We start from the raw sequence: 23,554 nt of genomic DNA, 5'->3' as shown, positions 1-23,554 counted from the left end.
CAAATATATGTAAGTGGCTGGATGTGGACCATGGATTTGTGGAGATTGTCTTCTAATTACTTCCATATTCAAAAGCAAGGTCATCAGTTGAAAGTGGGAAGGGAGAGGTGGTATTGACAGTTTGAGGAGAGAAGAGACAATGTATAATAGTGTTCTCAGAGAGTGAGTGAGTGATTATACTAAAAAGTTATGCCAAGACTGGCAGTGTTGAGTACTCGGTATTTTTGATGATTTTGAAATGAAAGGAACCAACAGAGTTTAAATTTTTTTCTCTAACAATGTTTACCTGGTTCGGTTCAGTTCAGTTCAGCCACTCAGTCGTGCCCAGCTCTTTGCGACCACATAAATTGCAGCACGCCAGGCATCCCTGTCTATCAACAATTCCCGGAGTTCACTCAAACTCATGTCCATTGAGTCGGTGATGCCACCCAGCCATCTCATCCTCTGTCGTCCCCTTCTCCTCCTGCCCCCAATCCCTCCCAGCATCAGAGTCTTTTCCAATGAGTCAGCTCTTCACATGAGGTGGCCAAAGTATTGGAGTTTCAGCTTCAGTATCAGTCCTTCCAATGAACACCCAGGACTGATCTCCTTTAGAATGGACTGGTTGGATCTCCTTGCAGTCCAAGGGACTCTCAGGAGTCTTCTCCAACACCACAGTTCAAAAGCATCAATTCTTTGGCGTTCAGCTTTCTTCACTGTCCAACTTTCACATCCATACATGACCACTGGGAAAACCATAGCCTAGATTAGAGGGACCTTTGTTGGCAAAGTAATGTCTCTGCTTTTGGATATGCTATCTCGGTTGGTCATAACTTTCTTTGCAAGGAGTAAGCATCTTTTAATTTCGTGGCTGCAATCACCATCTGCAGTGATTTTGGAGCCCCCCAAGATAAAGTCTGACACTGTTTCCACTGTTTCCCCATCTATTTCCCATGAAGTGATGGGACCAGATGCCATAATCTTAGTTTTCTGAATGTTGAGCTTTAAGCCAACTTTTTCACTCTCCATTTTCACTTTCATCAAGAGGCTTTTGAGTTCCTCTTCACTTTCTGCCATAACGGTGGTGTCATCTGCATATCTGAGGTTATTGATACTTCTCCCAGCAATCTTGATTCCAGCTTGTGCTTCTTCCAGCCCAGCATTTCTCATGATGTACTCTGCATATAAGTTAAATAAGCAGGGTGACAATATACAGCCTTGATGTATTCCTTTTCCTATTTGGAACCAGTCTGTTGTTCCATGTCCAGTTCTAACTGTTGCTTCCTGACCTGCATACAGGTTTCTCAAGAGGCAGGTCAGGTGGTCTGGTATTCCCATCTCTTGAAGAATTTTCCACAGTTTATTGTGATCCACACAGTCAAAGGCTTTGGCATAGTCAATAAAGCAGAAATAGATGTTTTTCTGGAACTCTCTTGCTTTTTCCATGATCCAGCAGATGTTGGCAATTTGATCTCTGGTTCCTCTGCCTTTTCTAAAGCCAGCTTGAATATCTGGAAGTTCATGGTTCACGTATTGCTGAAGCCTGGCTTGGAGAATTTTGAGCATTACTTTACTAGCATGTGAGATGAGTGCAATTGTGCGGTAGTTTGAGCATTCTTTGGCATTGCCTTTCTTTGTGATTGGAATGAAAACTGACCTTTTCCAGTCCTGTGGCCACTGCTGTTTTCCAAATTTGCTTGCATACTGAGTGCAGCACTTTTACAGCATCATCTTTCAGGATTTGAAATAGTTCCACTGTAATTCCATCACCTCCACTAGCTTTGTTCATAGTGATGCTTTCCAAGGCCCACTTGACTTCACATTCCAGGATATCTGGCTCTAGGTGAGTGATCACACCATCGTGATCATCTGGGTCATGAAGCTCTTTTTTGTACAGTTCTTCTGTGTATTCTTGCCACCTCTTCTTAATATCTTCTGCTTCTGTTAGGTCCATACCATTTCTGTCCTTTATTGAGCCCATCTTTGCATGAAATGTTCCCTTGTTCTGTCCTTTATCAAGCCCATCTTTGCATGAAATGTTCCCTTGGTACCTCTAATTTTCTTGAAGAGATCTTTAGTCTTTCCTATTCTGTTGCTTTCCTGTATTTCTTTGCATTGATCGCTGAAGAAGGCTTTCTTATCTCTCCTTGCTACTCTTTGGAACTCTGCATTCAGATACTTATATCTTTCCTTTTCTCCTTTTCTCTTCACTTCTCTTCTTTTTACAGCTATTTGTAAGGTCTCCTCAGACAGCCATTTTGCCTTTTTGCATTTGTTTTCCATGGGGATGGTGTTGATCCTGGTCTCCTGTACAATGTCACAAACCTCCGTCCATAGTTCATCAGGCACTCTATCAGATCTAGTCCCTTAAATCTATTTCTCACTTCCACTGTATAATCATAAGGGATTTTATTTAGGTCATACCTGAATGGTCTAGTGGTTTTCCCTACTTTCTTCAATTTAAGTCTGAATTTGGCAATAAGGAGTTCATGATCTGAGCCACAGTCAGCTCCTGGTCTTTTTTTTTTTCTGACTGCATAGAGCTTCTCCATCTTTGGGTACAAAGAATGTAATCAATCTGATTTTGGCGTTGACCATCTGGTGATGTCCATGTGTAGAGTCTTCTCTTGTGTTGTTAGAAGAGGGTATTTGCTATGACCAGTGTGTTCTCTTGGCAAAACACTATTAGTCTTTGCCCTGCTTCATTCCATATTTTGGCCAGGCCTAATTAATAAACATTTGCTTGGTGCCAACTTTACACAGAACTGAGAACTTCTAGAGAGCCAGAGATGGTAGTCCATATCTTAATGTAAGATGTAGTATCCATTAAATATAAAATGAGTAAATATAACAAGTATAAATAGCTTATGCAATATGCAAATTAAGTTGATACTTACCAAATAATTAATTTCAAGAAAAATGCAGAGTTAGTCAAGAGTCAAGGAAACTTCTTTGCATTAGTTTAATTTTTAGCTAGATTTTGAAAGAAAAGATGGTCACTTAATTACAGGAGACTATAATTTCAGGCAGGAAAATGGCAAAAGTAGGAACTTCTAACCCAGATATCTAATAGGACAGGAGAAGATCATCTATAGTTTTGATGAGAAAATCATTCTCATTTCTTATGTGTGACCTATGTTGTGCTCACCAGTAGGATATCTTCACCACTGCTCATTGATTTACTCAACGAGCATTTAATGAGCATATACCAGAAGCCAGGCATTGTGATAAGTGCCAAGCACACAGTGATGAAAAAGACATGTTCCCTATCATCAAGGTACTGTCTATAGCAAAAACACATGGACAATTATAAGACAATGTGATAAATGCTTTTAGACAACATATAGGGTGCTGTAAGAACAAAGAGGAAAGGTACCTAACCCAAACTAAAGAGTTACAAATGACTGCTTACAGAATCTTTGCAGAGTCATGAATATTAAATATGAATTAGGCGAGGGGAAAATGGGGAGAAGGTACGGATGAATGTTCCATTCAGATGGAACTGCATGTACAACAGCTTGAAGGATACAGAGATGTCATATTGGCTACAGGTGGTACTGAATCACTTTTATCACTCCAAGGAAATGGTTCTCAGTATTTTAATTTATGAATCCCATAGAAATTTTGTTACAAGCTACAGATTCCATCCAGAAATGCAGAACTATACACACACACACATACACACACAGAGTTTTACATATCATTCCATGGATCCTAAGTCAAGCATTCCAACTTCAGGTTACTACCAAACAATAGCCCCATTTCAAAGTATCAGCAGTTGTTATATCATTTCTTATTTGTTGTTCACTTGCTGTGTCATGTCAGACTCTTAGTGACCCCATGGACTGCAGCACACCAGGCTTGCCTGTCCTTCACTATCTCCCAGAGTTTGCTTAAACTCATTTTCATTGAGTCGGTGATGCCATCCAACAATCTCATCCTCTGTTGCTCCCTTCTCCTCCCAACTTCAGTCTTTGCCAGCATCAGGGTTTTTTTTTCCCCCAAGAGTCAGCTCTTTGCACCATGTGGTCAAAGTATTGGAGCTTCAGCTACAGCATCAGTCCTTCCAACCAATATTGAGGGTTGATTTCCTTTAGGATTGACTGGTTTAACCTCCTAGCAGTCTGAGGAACTCTCAAGGGTCTTCCCCAATACTACAATTTGAAAGCATCAGTTCTTCAGTGCTTAGCCTTCTTTATGGTCCAACTCTCACATCTGTATATGACTACTGGAAAAACCATAGTTTTGACTATATGGACCTTTGTAGGCAAAGTGATGTGAATGTTTGTCATAGCTTTTCTTCCATGGAGGAAGTGTCCTTTAATTTCATGGCTGCAGTCACTGTCCACAGTGATTTTGGAGCCCATGAAAATAAAATCTATCACTGCTTCCTCTTTTTCCCCTTTCATTTGCTATGAAGTGATGGGACCAGATGCCATGATCTTAGGTTTTTGAATGTTGAGTTTTAAGCCAGCTTTTTCACTCTCCTCTTTCACCCACATCAACAGTCTCTTCCCTTTCTGCCATTAGAGTGGTATCATCTGCATATCTGAGGTTGTTGATGTTTCTCCCAGAAATCTTGATTCCAGCTTGTGATTCGTCCAGCTCAGCATTTCACACAATGTAATATGTATATAAGTTAAATAAGCAGGGTGACAGTATACAGCCTTGACACTTTCCTTTCCCAATTTTGAACCAATCCGTTGTTTCACATAAGGTTCCAGCTGTTGCTTTTTGACCTGCATACAGGTTTCTCAGGAGGCAGGTAAAGTGATCTGGTATTCTCATCTGTTTAAGGATTTTCCACAGTTTTTTGTGATTCATACAGTCAAAGGCTTTAGCATAGTCAATGAAGCAGAAGTAGATGTTTTTTCTGGAACTCCCTTGTTTTCTCCATGGTCCAAAGCATGTTGGTAATTTGACCTCTGGTTCCCCTGCCTTTTCTAAACCTAGTTTGTACATCTGGGAGTTCTGCTGAAGCCTAGCTTGAAGAATTTTGAGCATTACCTTGCTAACATGTGAAATGAGTGAAATTATGTGGTAGTTTGAACATTCTTTGGCATTGCCCTTCTTTGGGATTGGAATGAAAACTGACCTTTTCCAGTCCTGTGGCCACTGCTGAGTGTTCCAAATTTGCTAGCATATTGAGTGCAGCACTTTAACAGCATTGTCTTAAGGATTTGAAATAGCTCAGCTGGCATTCCATCACCTCCACTAGCTTTGTTTGTAGTAATGTTTCCTAAGGCACACTTGACTTCGCACTCCAGGATGTCTGGCTCTAAGTGAGTGACCACACCACCCTGGTTATCTGGGTCATTAAGACCTTTTTTGTATAGTTCTTCTGTGTATTCTTGGCACCTCTTCTTAATATCTTCTGCTTCTGCTAGGTCCTTACCTTTTTCTGTCCTTTAATCATGTTATCCTTATGTTAAATATTCCCTTGGTATCTCTAATTTTCATGAAGAGATCTCTAGTCTTTCTCATTCTATTGTTTTCCTCTATTTCTTTGCATTATTCACTTAAGAAGGCTTTCTTATCTCTCCTTGTTGCTCTCTGGAACTCTAAATTCAATTGGGTATATTTTTCCCTTTCTCCTTTGCCTTTTGCTTTTCTTCTTTCCTCAGCTATTTGTAAAGCCTCCTCAGACAACCACTTTGACTTGTTGCATTACTTTTTCTTTGTGTTGGTTTCTGTCACTGACTCGCATACATATTTACAAACCTCTGTCCATAGTTCTTCAGGCACTCTGTCTATCAGATTTAATCTGTTGAATCTATTCCTCACCTCCATTGTATAATCATAAGGGTTTGATTAAGATCATACCATGGTCTGGTGGTTTTCCTTACTTTCTTCAGTTTAAGCCTCAATTTTGTAATAAGGATCTCATGATCTGAGCTACAGTCAGCTCCACATCTTGTTTTTACTGACTCTATAGAGTTTCTCTATCTTTGACTGCAAAGAACATAATCAATCTGAGTTTGGTATTGATCTCCACATGTCTATGTACGGAGTGGTCTCCTGTGTTGTTGGCAGAGGGTGTTTGCTATGAGCAGTGCATTCTCTTGGCAAAATTCTCTTAGCCTTTGCACTGCTTCATTTTGAACTCTAAGGTCCAACTTGCCTGTGATTCCAAGTATCTCTTGACTTCCTAATTTTACATTCCAATCCCCTTTGATGAAAAATACATTTTATGGGGGTGTTAGTTCTAGAAGGTGTTGTAGGCCTTCATAGAACCAGTCAGCTTCAGCTTCTTTGGCATTAGTGGTTGAGGCATAGACTTGGATCACTGTGATGTTGAATGGTTTGTCTTGGAAACAGACTGAAATCATTCTGTCGTTTATGAGATTGTACCCAAGTACTGCATTTCAAACTCTTTTGTTGACTATGATGGCTACTCCATTTCTTCTAAGGGATTCTTAGAAGTAGAAGATACAGTAGAAGATACAATGGTCATCTGAGTTAAATTTGCCCATTCCTGTCCATTTTAGTTCACTGATTCATAAGATTTCGATGTGCTTGCCATCTCCTGCTTGACCACATTCAATTTACCTTGATTCATAGACCTAACCTTCCTGGTTCCTATGCAATATTGTTATTTACAGCATCGGACTTTACTTTTACCACCAGACACATCCACAACTGAGCATCATTTCTGGTTTGGCCTAATCTCTTAATTCTTTCTGGAGCTATTAGTAATTGCCCTCCACTCTTCCCCAGTAGCTTGTTGGACAGCTCCTGACCTGGGGGGGGGCTCATCTTTCAGTGTCACATCTTTTTGCCTTATCATATTGTCCGTGGAGTTCTTGAGGCAAGAATACTGGAGTGGTTTGCCATGTCCTCCTCCAGTGGACCACATTTTGTCAGAATTCTCCGCTATGACCTGTCCATCTTGGGTGGCCCTGCACAGCATAGCTCATTGAGTTAGACAAGCCCCTTCACCTCAACAAGGCTATGATCCATGAATGGGTGGTACAGTTTAGTGACTTCCCTGGTGGCTCAGAGGTTAAAGTGTCTGCCTGGAATCCAGGAGACCCAGGTTCGATCCCTGGGTCGGGAAGATCCCCTGGAGAAGGAAATGGCAACCCACTCCAGTACTGTTGCCTGGAGAATCCCATGGAGGGAGGAGCCTGGTATGCTATAGTCCATGGGGTCGCAAAGAGTTGGGCACGACTGAGCGACTTCACTTCTAACAATTGGACAGAGGTTAAGCTAAAAACCTTTAGTCAATAAGGTTTCCACCCTTTGCCATTGCAACTGTATGTGGATTGGGGCACACAAAGTTTAGGCTTTTCATAAGTTTGCCTTGGCTTTCAGTTTCTGCCACACTTTACATGTTTCCATTGTGCTGGCAGAGGGCCTTACATTCCTCCAGGGACATGTAGATTACTAAGGCCTGTTCCAGTCTCTCCTAAGTATGCACACAGCCCTACATGTGTATACAGCCTTGCTGAACACTGGGCATGTGAGGGGGCTTTCCCAGGACCACTATAGCTGTCTCCTTCCCTTAATCCCCTTCATAGATTCTTGATTGTTCTGCTGGTCTATTCCTTGCCCTAACCAGTATGCCAGCTGGCTTTCCTGATTTTCCTGTCCTGCTACACCTACTGCTGATGGAGCTGCTAGGCGTAAAGTAGGGGTTAAAGCACCTCAAGCTAAAGCACTCAGATCCCTACAGTTCTTACCCAAGATTCAATCATCTTTCTTGACTAAATGCTTTTTAATTTGCTGGAGGCCTTTGATCAATTTCCAGGGTCCAAAAATGGTTGTTATTGATAAATTTGTCCAGTTTTTTCATTGTTATTGGGGCAGAAGATTTTCTAAGCTCCTTACCCTGCCTTTTCTGAAGTATCAACCTCAGATTCCTAAGACTGCATTTTGAGTAACACTAGCATAGGACTTTGGGGTTGGACAACTTGAATTCTTGTCCTACCTCCACACCTAATCATTATATGATCTTACAAATTAATTTAACATCTCTGAGCTTTAGTTTCCCTTCCTTAAAAAGAGAATTGCAACATTGTACAAAGTCAATTTGAGGAGTATAGATATACTGCATTTTTAAACTGTTGATTAGTTTCTCAGTAAGGATATACCACAGTTTATTCAGCTGTTCCTTCACTGCCCCACTGATAGACAATCTTATTTTCTATTTTGCTATTATAAACAAAACTATTATGAATATCCTTGTGCATACCTCCTTGCATGTGACAGTTTCCATAAGGTAAGTACTGAGATGTGAATTTCTGAGTCAAGAAAGTAATATACATATTTTTTTTATTATTTTCATAGAAACTTCCAGATTACCATTCAGTGAGTCATCATCAATTTATATTCACATTACCAATGTTTGAAAGCATGCATTTCCCCACATCATTTGAAAACACATGTTTTAATCGAACTTTAAAAACTTTGTTACTCTGATGAATAAAAAATGATATCTTAATACCCATTTCTCTTATTACTCCTAAAGTTAGAGGAGTGCATGCATTTACTGTTCACCGCTGGTGACTTTCCTATTGATATCCTTCAGTTGTTTTTCTACTGAGTTTTTATCCTAATGGTTATAAGGATTTATTCAATATACTGGGTATTAATCCTTTTATGTTAAAATATTTTTCCTGTTGTATTTTAACTTGTTTACACTTTGCAAAACAGAAGTTTTTTTTATTTTCACATACACAAATTATCTTTTATGCTTTATGTGTCATATTAAAATACTTTTCCTTCTTCAAATTTGTCAATATATAATAGTTTAATGTTTTATATTTTACTGTATCCGTAATTTACTGTTGAAGCTGATGTGAATCTAGAATCAATTTTTTCAAATATTCATTTTTTCTAAAACTAATGATTGAAAAATCTATCATTTTACCACTATTGCAAAATGCCACCTTTAACGTATACTATATTTCCATATACACTTAGGTCTATTTTGGGACTATTCTGTTCCCTTGATTTCTTAGTCCATTTTGCATGAATATCATACTTTTTAAATGATTATAGCTTTATAATATATTTTTATACCTAGTAAGACTTCCCTTCCAAGCCTTTCTTTTTCTTGTCAAAATTATTGCTTTGTTAATTCTTGGAATTAGTCTGTCCAGTACATGAAAATTTTCATGGGGATTTGGGTTGGAAGTACATGGAGTTTTGTGTATTAATTTATGGAAGAATTTCTGTCTTTTCATTTTTGAATCTGCCCACCTGTGAGCATATTTTTCCATTCAAGTTTCCTTCAAGTCCTTCAGAATTTCTCCATAGTTATCTTCTACATTTTCATTTATTCCCAGATACTTTATAGTTTTTATTCCTGTTATAAATTTGAACTCAATTTACCCTGTCTAAATGAATAATCTGATAAAGTGTTTGATATTTTTTGGTAACTTTTTCTTTCGATACATCTTCAAGCTAACAGGAAGGTTGTAAGTATAGTACAAGGACCTCCTTTATATCCTCTAGCCATGTTCATTTTCCAAATTTAGAACTCTACTCTGTTTTGAGTTTATCTTGGAAACCTGGTGACAGTATAAGGTATGGACTTGATTTTATAATTTTCCAAATGATTATCAGTTGTCCCAACACCATTTACTTAAAAAGTCATATTTTCCACAGTGATTATATGTATCAGTTTTTACTAATCAAATTTCTATGTGCATTCATGTATATTTTTTGACTTTTTATACTCTTCTGTTGTTTTGTCTGCCTATTCCTATACCAACATCACACTATTTTAATTGTAGAAGTTCCATGCTATATTTTTTTTTTTCGAGAAACTGGCCTGTCTCTTTATTTTTCAGGAAAGCTTTTATACTTTAAGTTGCACATAAAGATAAATGTAAGAAGTCCATGCTGTATTTTAATAGTAGGGGGCCAGTATCCCTCACATTGCTCTCGCTCATTTGTTGGTAGAAGACTTTTTGAATGGAGTTTTCTGAATCCAGATTTTTTAGTTTTCCTAAATATTTTATTCATTTTTATAGAATAAATAACGTAATAAATGCTGATAAAAGAATGTGATCTTTTCCCTAGAACTGCAATATGCTAACAATGTGATGCGCTTTGATTATGTCTGGCTTCGAGACCACTGCCGCTCAGCATCTTGCTACAACTCTAAGACTCACCAGCGTAGCCTAGACACTGCCAGCGTGGATTTATGTATCCAGCCAAAGACCATTCATCTGGATGAGACCACACTCTTTTTCACTTGTGAGTGGACAGGAGACATGGTCTTCTTTGGGTACTTCTTTAAAGAACAATTGTTTTATAAAAAATGGTTTGCCCCTTTACATAGTAGGATATTCTTTTAGTTACTCTTCCTTTTTCCTTTCTTTGGCAGCATTTCTTTTGTGTACCTTTTATTTTTCTTCTTAAATTAAATTGTTATAATCTACAGCTAACATCATAGTTTTGAAAAATATTTTTCCACCTTTATTGAGATATATTTGACATATCTGTATATATTGTGAAATGATGACCACAATAAGCTTAGTTTACACATTCATCACCTCACATAATTAGCACATTTGCATGTGTGGCTAGAGTATTAACAATTTACTATCTTAGTAACTTTCAAGTATACAATACAGTATTTTAAGTATATCACTGTGCTATACATTAGATCTCCAGAACTTATTCCTCTTATAACATGAAAATTGTAGCATTGATGAACATCTCCCATTTCTTCAAACCTATAGCCTCAGGCAACCATCAGTCTACTCTCTGTAGACAGTATTTATCTTTCTCTGCCTGACTTACTTCACGTAATACACTCAAGGTCTATCTATCAATGTTGTTGCAAATTGCAGGAATGCCTTCATTTTATGGCTGAATAATATTCCACTGTATTTATATACCACATTTTATTTGTCTATTTATGCATCAATGAACACTTAGGTTGTTTCCACATCTTGGCTATTATAAATTGTGCAGCTATGAACATTAGGGTGCATATATCTTTTTGAAACAATGATTTTATTTCCTTTGGATATATGCTCAGAAGAGGGATTGTTGGATGATATGGTTCTTTCATTTTTAATTTTTTTCCAAAGTGGCTACACCAATTTAGACTCCCATCGACAGTATAGGAGAAGTCTCTTCTGTCCACACCCTCACCAACATTTGTTGTATGTTGTCTTTCTTTTTTTGAGGAGGGTAGTGACATTTGAGTTTATTTTTTTCTTTATTGTTAATTTGAAGATAATTAAATGTTGTGTTAATTTCTGCCTATGTTGTCTTTTTGATAATAGCCATTCTGACTGATTTGAGGTGGTATCTCTGATTTGCATTTCCCTGACGATCAGAGATATTTAGCATCTTTTCAACTAACATCATCTATAATGGTGAGGCTGAACACATTTAACATTTCACTTTCATTCTTGTTTAACACAGTTCTGGAACTTCTAGTCATTGCAATAAGGCAAGAAAAGAAATAAAATTCATATATATTAGAATGAAAGAAATAAAACTATATATTTGTGGTTTTGATGGAGGGATAGATATGTAGACCAATAGAACAGAAAAAGAAACTGAGAAATAGAATCACACAAATATAGTAAACTGATCTTTGACAAAGGTGCAAGAGCCAGTCAATGAAGGAGGATAATCTTTTTAAGTAATGATGTTGAGATAATTGGACACTCATAGGCAAAAGTAAAAAAAAAAATAACTTCAACCAAAATTTCACACTTTATACAAAAATTAACTCAAAATAGATCATGAACTTAAATGTAAACATAAAGCTACAAAACTAGAGAAGAATATAGGAGAACATCTTCAAAACCTTGACCTAGGTACTGACTGGCACTAGAACTAAATAACTTTCAAAACTCAATATAAGAGAAACAATCCAATTAGACAATGAATAAAAGGCATGCACAGACGTTTCACTGAACGGGATGTACAAATGGCAGATAAACATTTGCAAATATGTTCAGCATTATAAGCCATTAGAGAAACAAAAGTTATTAGCACAGTAAAATTTCACTATATACCTAGCAGAATGACTAAAATTTTTAAAAAATCGTGATAACACAAAATGCTATAAAAGATTTGGAAAAATTCTATCAGTTATACACTGCTGCTGAGAGTATAAAATGGTATGGTTACTTTAGGCTTCCCTGATGGGTTAGTTGGTAAGGAATCTGCCTTCAATGCAGTAGACCTGGGTTCAATCTCTGGGATGGGAAGATCTGGAGAAGGACACAGCTACCCACTCTAGTATTCTGGCCTGGAGAATTTCATGGACTGTATAGTCCATGGGGTCACAAGGAGTTGGACACGACTGAACAACTTTCACACACACACACACACACACACACACTCTGGAAAAGTTTGCCTGTTTATAAAAAAAAAAAGACTAAACATGCAAGTAACCATGTGTATGTGCTCAGTCACTCAATTTGTGTCTGACTCTTTGTGACCCTATGGACTGTAGCCTGCCAGGCTCCTCTGTCCATAGAATTTATCAGGCAAGAACACTGGAGTGGGTTGCCATTTCCTATTCCAGGGGATCTTCTTGACCCAGGGATTGAACCTGGGTCTCCTACATTGGCAGGCAGATTCTTTATCACTGAGCCACCTGGGAAGCCTCCTGGGAAGCACGTACTATACAACCAGCAATTGAACTGATAGGCATTTATTCCAGAGAAATGAAATCTTATGTTCACACAAAAACGTGTACATTAATGTTCACAGCAGCCTTATTTGTAACAGCCAAGAACTGGAAACTACTTTAATATCCTCCAATGTGTGAAATGTTAAACAAATCATCCACATAATGAAAAACTATTCAGTAATAAAGAATGAAAGATTGATATGCATGATAACTTGGGGGAAGCACAAAGGAATAACAGTGAAGGAAAAACGTAACTGCATGATTCCATTTATGTAACATTCATGAAATAACATTATTATAGAGATAGTGAACAGATTAGCAGTTGCCAGGAAGAGAGGAGGAATGGTGTGGCTTTAAAGAGGTTACATGAAGGAGTCTTGTGGTAATGGCACACTGGAGTATTTTAACTATAGTAGTGGTTACATAAAGCTGCACATGTAATAACACTGCATTGAGCACACACACAGAAATAATTATGTATATAACTCACAAGATCTGAATGAACTCTATGGATTGTATCAATATCACTTTCTAGGTTTTGATATTGTACTGTGGTTGTACAAGATGTTAAACATTGGAGAAGGCTCAGGGAAGGGTGCATGAGACCTCTTTTATATATTTCTTTGTGACTTTCTGTGAATCTGTATTTCAAAATAACAAAACAGTATTTGAAGAAGAAATATTTATTTGAGTACATTTTACTACTGATTTTTCTACAATGAAAAAAAAAAATACCATAGATAACACTTAACTTTTCCAGCAAGTATACTGGAAGATGATGCTGTTAAAGTGCTGCACTCAATATGCCAGCAAATTTGGAAAACTTAGCAGTGGCCACAGGACTGGAAAAAGTCAGTTTTCTTTCCAATCCCGAAGAAAGGGAATGCTTAAGAATGTTCAAACTACTGCACGATTTCACTCATCTCACATACTAGCAAAGTAATGCTCAAAATTATACAAGCCAGGCTTCAACAGTATGTCAGCTGTGAACTTCCAGATGTTCAAGCTGGATTTAGAAAAGGCAGGGAACCAGAGATCAAATTGCCAACATCCATTGGATCATCGAAAAAGCAAGAGAATTCCAGACAATCATCTACTTCTGTTTCGTTGACTATGCCAAAGCCTTTGATTGTGTGATCACCACAAACTGTTGAAAATTCTTCAAGAGATGGGAATACAAGACCAGGTGACCTGCCTCCTAAGAAATCTGTATACAGGTCAAAAAGTAAGACTTAGAACTGGACATGGAACAACAGACTGGTTCCAAATAGGGAAACGAGTACATCAAGGCTGTATATTGTCACCCTGCTTATTTAACTTATATGCAAGGTACATCATGAGAAACGCTGGGCTGGAGGAAGCACAAGCTAGAATCAAGATTACTGAGAGAAATATCAATAACCTCAGATATGCAGATGACACTACCCTTATAGAACAAAGCAAAGAAGAACTAAAGAGCCTCTTGATGAAAGTGAAAGAGGAGAGTGAAAAAGTTGGCTTAAATCTCAACATTCAGAAAACCAAGATCATGGCATCTGGTCCCATCACTTCATGGGAAATAGATGGGGGAACAATGGAAACAGTGAGAGACTTTATTTTGGGGGTCTCCAAAATCACTGCAGATGGTGATTGCAGCCATGAAATTAAAAAACGCTTGCTCCTTGGAAGAAAAGCTATGACTAACCTAGACATCATATTAAAAAGCAGAGACATTACTTTGTCAACAAAGGTTCATTTAGGGGGGCAGTCCTAAGATGGTGGAGGAATAGGATGGGGAGACCTCGTTCTCCCCCACAAATTCATTGAAAGAATATTTGAACACTGAGCAAATTCCACAAAACAACTTCTGAATGCTGGCAGAGGACATTAGGTACCCAGAAAGGCAGCCCATTGTCTTTGAAAGGAGGTAGGAAAAAATATAATAGATGAAATGAGAGATAAAAGAGGTAGGGACAGAGATCCATCCCGGGAAGGGAGTCTTAAAAAAGAGAGAAGTTTCCAAACACCAGGAAACACTCTCACGGGCAGGTCAGTGGCGAATCTTGGCATCTCAGAGGGCAACATAACTGGGAGGAAAAATAAATAAAACACACAGATTACGTGCCTAATGGCAAGTCCCAGCAGAGAAGCAGCCGAGACACTTGCATCCGCCACTAGCAAAAGGGGGCTGGACAGGGAGGCACAGGCTGCATTGCTTATGGTAAGGACCGAGCCTGAATCCCCCAAGGGCAATCTAAGGGAGCTGCCTTGAGATAGCAACCCAGACTTTTTCGCTATCCCATGGAAAGCCCTAACCTAAGACACTGTCGGGCCTGCTCACAGAGCAAAGGACTGAGCAGAGCTAGCTGGCTGCGGACCGGCCCATCCCCTGCAGGAGACAGGCAGGCAAGAGCAGCCAGAGCTGGAAGGGGGCAATCACCGCCCCAGAGAGGCATCCTCTACTAAACTGCAAGCAGGCTTCATTGCTAACCAAGACTTTTTGGGTTTCTGGACGGTTGACATCTGCCAGGAGGGTCGCAGCCAGAGATCACCTCCCCAGAAGAGACACACCCAGAAAACCCAGTGGCTGGGACAGGGGAAGGGATAAGTTGCAGCCTTCAACTGGGGGTGACTATGTGTGCCAAGCACCTGGTCACCTGAGCTGCTCGGACCTGGGATGGCGCAAAACACAGGCCCAACGAAGTCTGTGCCTTTGTGGAGTATCAGAGGACCTGAACCTGAGGGGCTTAGACCTGGGAAGTGCAGGCAAACCAGGGCCTGCATCAGACAGTTCCCAGCAGAGCAACCTAGAGTCTGAGCCATGTAGACTGGGAAAGCACACACGCTGTGAGCAGGGGCAAATCCAGTGTGGCTGAAACACTGTGAGCACTCCTCACACATGCCAGTAATATTTGTTTGCAGTGTTCCTCCCTCCCCACAGCACTACTGAACAAGTGAGCCTAAAAAAGTGACCACCAGCACCCCCTTGCGTCAGGGCAGAAATCAGACACTGAAAAGACCAGGAAACAGAAGAAGCTAACATAAACAGAGGGAACTGCTTTGGAAGTGACAGGTGCAATAGATTAAGATGCTGTACTTAGCACTGACTACATAGGAAGTGGCCTATAGATCTTGAGAAGTATAAGCCAGCTCAAGAAACTATCTGAAAATGAACTGACCCCACACTATCCACAACAACTCCAGAGAAAGTCCTAGATATATTTTTACTATTATCATTTTTTAAAATTAATTTTTTAAGTCATATATTACTCCTTTAATTTTCATTTTTATAACTACCATTACTTTGCAAAAAAAAGACCCTATTTTTAAAGCAAACTTCAGATATATATTTTATAATTTTTGTGACTTTGTTTTGTTTTTTTAATGTTGTACTTTTGAGAATCTAATCTCTATGCTAGATTTTTAATCTTTTTTGGTATTTATTATCAATTTTGTACCTTTAAGAACCCAATCTTCAGTACCCATTTTTTATTGGGAGTGAGATTACTGGCTTGATTGCTCTCTCTCACTTTTGACTCTCCTTTTTCTTCACCAGGTCACCTCCATCTCCTCCTTTGCCCTTCTCCTCTCTACCCAACTCTGTGAATCTCTTTGTGTGTTTTGGGCTGTGGAGAACACTTAGGAAACTGATTACTGGCTGGATCTGTTTCTCTCCTTTTGATTCCCCCTTTTATCCTACTGGCCACCTCTGTCTCCTTCCTCTTCTCTTCTCTGTGTAACTCCGTGAAAATCTCTGAGGGGTCCAGACTGTGGAGAGCACATTGGGAAGTGATTACTGGCTAGCTTACTCTCTCCCATTTTGATTCCCCCTCTTCTCCTCCTGGTCACCTCTATCTCCCTCCTCCCTCTTCTCTTCTCCATGTAACTCTGTGAACCTCTCTGGGTGTCCCTCACTGTGGAGAAACTTTTCATTATTAACCTAGAAGTTTTATCATCGGTGCTGTATAGATGGAGAAGTCTTGATGCTACTGTAAGAATAAGACTGAAAACCAGAGGCAGGAGGCTTAAGTCCAAAACCTGAGAACAACAGAGAACTCCTGACTCCAAGGAACATTAATCAACAGGAGCTCATCAGAAGGCTCCATACCTACACTGAAACCAATCACCACCAAAGGGCCAACAAGTTCCAGAGCAAGACATACCACGCAAATTCTCCAGCAACACAGGAATATAGCCCCTGAGCTTCAATATAGACTGCCCAAAGTCACACCAAACCCACTGACATCTCAAAACTCACTACTGCACACTTCCTTGCACTCCAGAGAAAAGTAATCCAGCTCCACCCACCAAAACACTGACACAAGCATCCCTAACCAAGAAACCTCTACAAGGCACCCGTCCAACCCCACCCACAGTGAGGAACCTCCACAATAAAGAAGAACCACAAACTGCCAAAATGCAGAAACTCCACCCCAAACACAGCAATATAAACAAGATGAAAAGGCAGAGAAATACTCAGTAGGTAAAGGAACAAGATGAATGCCCTCCAAACAAAGAAAAAATAAAGAGGAAGAGATAGGGAATCTGCCAGATAAAGAATTCTGAATAATGATAGTAAAACTGATCCAAAATCTTCAAAACAAAATAAAGTTACAGATAAATAGCCTGGAGACAAGGATTGCGAGGATGCAAGAAATGTTTAACAAGGACCTAGAAGAAATAAAAAAGAGTCAATATATGGTGAATAATGCAACAAATGAGATCAAAAACGCTCTGGAGGGAACCAACAGTAGAATAACGGAGGCAGAAGATAGGATAAATGAGGTAGAAAATAGAATGGTAGCAATAAATGAATCAGAGAGGAAAAAAAGAAAAAAGAATTAAAAGAAATGAGAACAACCTCAGAGATCTCTGGGTCAATGTTAAACGCACCAATGTTCAAATCATACTTACCTGGAGTCCCAGACGAAGAAGACAAAAAGAAAAACCATGAGAAAATACTTGAGGAGAGTAATAGTTGAAAACTTCCCTAACATGGGGAAGGAAATAGTCACCCAAGTCCAAGAAACCCAGAGAGTCCCAAACAGGATAAACCCAAGGCAAAACACCACAAGACACATATTAAACACATTAACAAAGATCAAACACAAAGAACAGACATTAAAAGCAGCAAGGGAAAAACAACAAGGGGATTCCCATAAGGATAACAGCTGATCTTTCAATAGAAACTCTTCAGGCCAGAAGGGAATGGCAGGACATACTTAAAGTGATGAAAGAGAAAAACAACCCAGATTACTGTACCCAGCAAAGATCTCATTTAAATATGAAGGAGAAATCAAAAGCTTTACAGACAAGCCAAAGCTGAGAGAATTCAGTACCACCAAACCAGCTCTCCAACAAATGCTAAAGGATCTTCTCTCGACAGGAAGCACAGAAAGGGTATATAAACTCAAACCCAAAACAACAAAGTAAGTGTCAACGGGATCATACTTATCGATAACTGCCTTAAATGTAAATGGGTTGAATGCCCCAACCAAAAGACAAAGACTGGATGAATGGACACAAAAACAAGACCCCTATATATGTTGTGTACAAGAGACCCACCTCAAAACAAGGGACACACACAGACTGAAAGTGAAGGACTGGAAAAAGATACTCCACGCAAATAGAGACCAAAAGAAAGCACGAGCAGCAATACTCATATCAGATAAAATAGACTTTGAAATAAAGACCATGAAAAGAGAAAAAGAAGGACACTACATAATGATCAAAGGATCAATCCAAGAAGAAGATATAACAATTAAAATATATATGCACCCAACATAGGAGCACCACAGTGTGTAAGGCAAACGCTAACAAGTGTGAAAGGGGAAATTAACAATAACACAATAATAGTGGGAGACTTTAATACCCCACTCACGCCTATGGATAGATCAAATAAACAGAAAATTAACAAGGAAAAACAAACTTTAAATGATACAATAGACCAGTTAGACCTAATTGATACCTATAGGACGTTTCACCCCAAAACAATGAATTTCACCTTTTTCTCAACTGCACATGGAACCTTCTCCAGGATAGATCACATCCTGGCCCATCAATCTAGCCTTGGTAAATTTAAAAAAATTGAAATCATTCCAAGCATCTTTTCTGACCACTATGCAGTAAGATTAGATGTCAATTACAGGACAAAAACTATTAAAAATTCCAACACATAGAGGCTGAACAACATGCTGCTCAATAACCAACAAATCACAGAAGAAATCAAAAAAGAAATCAAAATATGCATAGAAACAAATGAAAATGAAAACACAACAACCTGAAACGTATGGGACACTGTAAAAGCAGGGCTAAGGGGAAGGTTCATAGCAATACAAGCTTACCTCAAGAAACAAGAAAAAAGTCAAATAAATAACTCTATACCTAAAGCGACTAGAAAAGGAAGAAATGAAGAACCCCAGGGATAGTAGAAGGAAAGAAATCTTAACTAACCTCCAATTTAAAAAAATTTATTTAAAAATATTAGGGCATAAATAAATGCAAAAGAAACAAAAGAGACCATAGCAAAAATGAACAAAGCCAAAAGCTGGTTCTTTGAGAAGATAAATAAAATTAACAAACCATTAGCCAGACTCATCAAGAAACAAAGGGAGAAGAATCAAATCAACAAAATTAGAAATGGAAATGGAGAGATCACAACAGACAACACAGAAATATGAAGGATCATAAGAGACTACTATCAGCAAGTATATGCCAATAAAATGGACACCGTGGAAGAAATGGACAAATTCTTAGAAAGTACAACTTTCCAAAACTGAACCAAGGAGAAATGGAAAATCCCAACAGACCCATCACAAGCATAGAAATTGAAACTGTAATCAGAAATCTTCCAGCAAACAAAAGTCCAGGACCCGAGCCTTCACAGCTGAATTCTACCAAAAATTTAGAGAAGAGCTAACACCTATCCTATTCAAACTCTTCCAGAAAATTGCAGAGGAAGGTAAACTTCCAAACTCATTCTATGAGGCCACCATCACCCAGACACCAAAACCAGACAAAGATGCCACCAAAAAAGAAAACTACAGGCCAATATCACTGATGAACATAGATGCAAAAATCCTTAACAAAATTCTAGCAAACAGAATCCAACAACGTATTAAAAAGATCATACATCATGACCAAGTGGGCTTTATCCCACGGATGCAAGGATTCTTCAATATCTGCCCGCAAATCAATCAATGTAATACACCACATTAACAAATTGAAAGACAAAAGCCATATGATTATCTCAATAGATGCAGAGAAATCTGACAAAATTCAACATCCATTTATGATAAAAACCCTCCAGAAAGCAGGATTAAAAGGAACATAGCTCAACATAATAAAAGCTATATATGACAAACCCACAGCAAACATTATCCTCAATGGTGAAAAATTGACAGCATTTCCCCTGAAGTCAGGAACAAGACAAGGGTGCCCACTGTCACCACTACTGTTCAACATAGTTTTAGAAGTTTTGGCCACAGCAATCAGAGCATAAAAAGAAATAAAAGGAATCCAGATGGAAAAGAAGTAGTAAAACTCTCACTGTTTGCAGATGACATGATCCTCTACATAGAAAACCCTGAAGACTCCACCAGAAAATTACTAGACCTAATCAATGAATATAGTAAAGTTGCAGGATATAAAATTAACACAGAGAAATCCCTTGCATTCCTATACACTAACAATGAGAAAACAGAGAGAGGAAATTAATGAAACAATTCCATTCACCATTGCAAAAAAAAAAAAAAGAATTAAATACTTAGGAATATATCTACCTAAAGGAAAAAAAAAAAAAGCCCTATATATAGAAAACTATAAAACACTGATGAAAGAAAGCAAAGAGGACACAAATAGATGGAGAAATATACCATGTTCATGGATTGGAAGAATCAATATAGTAAAAATGAGTATACTACCCAAAGCAATCTATAGATTCAATGCAATCCCTATCAAGCTACCAACGGTATTTCTCACAGAACTAGAACAAATAATCTCACAATTTGTATGGAAATACAAAAAACCTCGAATAGCCAAAGCAATCTTGAGAAAGAAGAATGGAACTGGAGAAATCAACCTGCCTGACTTCAGGCTGTACTACAAAGCTCCAGTCATCAAGACACTATCGTACTGGCACAAAGACAGAAATATAGATCAATGGAACAAAATACAAAGCCCAGAGATAAATCCACGCACCTAAGGACACCTTATCTTTGACAGAGGAGGGAAGAATATACAATGGAAAAAAGACAATCTCTTTAACAAGTGGTGCTGAGAAAACTGGTCAACCACTTGTAAAAGAATGAAACTAGAACACTTTCTAACACCATCAGTTCAGTTCAGTCAGTTCTGTCACTCAGTCATGTCCGACTCTTTGCGACCCTATGAATCGCAGCACGCCAGGCCTCCCTGTCCATCACCAACTCCTGGAGTTCACTCAGACTCATGTCCATGAAGCCAGTGATGCCATCCAGCCATCTCATCCTCTGTCGTCCCCTTCTCCTCCTGCCCCCAATCCCTCCCAGTGTCAGAGTCTTTTCCATTGAGTCAGCTCTTCGTATGAGGTGGCCAAAGTACTGGAGTTTCAGCTTTAGCATCATTCCTTCCAAGGAAATCCCAGGGTTGATCTCCTTCAGAATGGACTGGTTGGATCTCCTTGCAGTCCAACACCATACACAAAAATAAACTCAAAATGGGTTAAAGATATAAACATAAAACCAGAAACTATACAACTCCTAGAGGAAAACACTCTCTGACATAAACCACAGCAGGATCCTCTATGACCCACCTCCCAGAGTAATGGAAATAAAGCAAAAATAAACAAATGGGACCTAAATAAACTTAAAGCCTTTTGCACAACAAAGGCAACTATAAGCAAGGTGAAAAGACAGCCTTCAGAATGGGAGAAAATAATAGCAAATGAAGCAACTGACAAAGAATTAATCTCAAAAATATACAAGGAACTCCTGCAGCTCAATTCCAGAAAAATAAGCGACCCAATCAAAAAATGGGCCAAAGAACTAAACAGACATTTCTCCAAAGAAGACATAGAGATGGCTAACAAACACATGAAAAGATGCTCAACATCACTCATTATCAGAGAAATGCAAATCAAAACCACAATGAGGTGCCATTTCACGCAAGTCAGAATGGCTGCCATCCAAAAGTCTACAAACAATAAATGCTGGAGAGGGTGTGGAGAAAAGGGATCTCTCATACACTGTTGGTGGAAATGCAAACTAGTACAGACACTATGGAGAACAGTGTGGAGATTCCTATAAAAACTGGAAATAGAACTGCCATATGACCCAGCAATCCCACTGTTCGTCATACAAACTGAGGAAACCAGAATTGAAAGAGACACATGTACCCCAATGTTCATCGCAACACTGTTTATAACAGCCAGGATATGGAAGCAACCTAGATGTCCATCAGCAGATGAAAGGTTAATAAAGCTGTGGTACATATACACAATGGAATATTATTCAGCCATTAAAATGAATACATCTGAATCAGTTCTAATGAGGTAGATGAAACTGGAGCCTATTATACAGAGTGAAGTAAGCCAGAAGGAAAAACACCAATACAGTATACTAACGCATATATATGGAATTTAGAAAGATGGTAACAGTAACCCTATTTGCGAGACAGCAAAAGAGACACAGATGTATAGAACAGTCTTTTGGACTCTGTGGGAGAGGGCGAGGGTGGGATGATTTGGGAGAATGGCATTGAAACTTGCATATTATCATATGTGACACAAATGGGATGGGATGGGGAGGGCGGTGGGAGGGGTGTTCAGGATGAGGAACATATGTACACCCATGGCAAATCATGTCAGTGTATGGCAAAAACACTACAGTATTTTAAAGTAATTACCCTCCAACTAAAATAAGTAAATTTATATATTTGTTTTAAAAATGGTTCATCTAGTCAATGCTATGGTTTTCTAGTAGTCATATATGAATGTGAGAGTTGGACTATAAATAAAGCTGAGCATTGAAGAACTGATGCTTTAACTTTGGTGTTGGAGGAGACTCATGATAGTCCCTTGGACTTCAAGGAGATCCAACCAGTCAATCCTAAAGGAAATCAGTCCTGAATATTCATTGGAAGGATCAATGCTGAAGCTGAAACTTCAATACTTTGGCCCCCTGATGCAAAGAACCAACTCAGTGAATAAGACCTTGGTGTTCGAAAGATTGAGGGCAGGAGGAGAAGGCGACAACAGAGGATGAGATGGTTGGATGGCATCACTGACTCAATGGACATGAGTTTGAGTAAGCTCTGGTAGTTCATGATGGACAGGGAAACCTGGCATGCTGCAGTCCCTGGGGTTGCAAAGAGTCGGACACGACTGAGCAACTGAGCTGAACTGATACCAGATGTGGACACCAGAAACTTGTGCCTGGTTTTTTCTGGACTCAGCCCTATGTACCTTTTCCCTTTGTTGATTTCAATCTGTATCCTTTAACTCTAATAAACCTTAACTGGACTATAACAGCTGTTTAAAAAAGAAAGAAAGCATACCTAGAAAGGTTTTTTTAAAAACAAACTGACTTTGCAAAATATTTGTAAAATATATGATTATATGTGTGTGTGTGTGTGTGTGTGTGCGTGCGTGCATGCATGTGTATAGTGCTATTAGTGTTCCAATAGAAAAATGTGAGAAAGAAGTGAACGATAATTAAACCACAAGTCAGGAAACACTCTGTAAAAGGCCAGATAGTAAAGATTTTTAATCTTTTTTGAGTACACTGTATCTGCACAACAATTCAGTTCTTTGGTAGTAGTGTAGAAACAGCTATAGAAAATACGTACTACACAGCAAATGTTAGAAAAACAATTCTGGGCAGGTTTGGCTACTAGCTCAGTTTGGTAACCCTTGCAGGTAAAAAATATAGATGTCTAACAAATGTTCTTCTTCATCGTAAATAACTTAAATTTATTATGATAAGATGAGTTTTATTTACGAAATTA

General features: G+C 38.7%; 1 protein-coding gene across 10 annotated transcripts in view; it reads left to right on the top strand.

The window, feature by feature from the left end:
* TMLHE (trimethyllysine hydroxylase, epsilon) overlaps positions 1 to 23,554 on the top strand; it is a 71,868-nt gene that overhangs the window by 25,391 nt on the left and 22,923 nt on the right. For all 10 annotated transcript variants that reach the window (XM_060408398.1, XM_042241581.2, XM_027963376.3 and 7 more), the window contains one exon: positions 10,009 to 10,185. In XM_060408398.1, coding sequence (XP_060264381.1) covers positions 10,009 to 10,185 — 177 coding nt within the window. The remainder of the gene's footprint in view (positions 1 to 10,008; positions 10,186 to 23,554) is intronic.

The sequence above is a fragment of the Ovis aries genome, chromosome X, assembly GCF_016772045.2.
Source record: "Ovis aries strain OAR_USU_Benz2616 breed Rambouillet chromosome X, ARS-UI_Ramb_v3.0, whole genome shotgun sequence".
NCBI lineage: Eukaryota > Metazoa > Chordata > Mammalia > Artiodactyla > Bovidae > Ovis > Ovis aries.
This window is presented reverse-complemented; position numbering and strand designations above follow the sequence as displayed.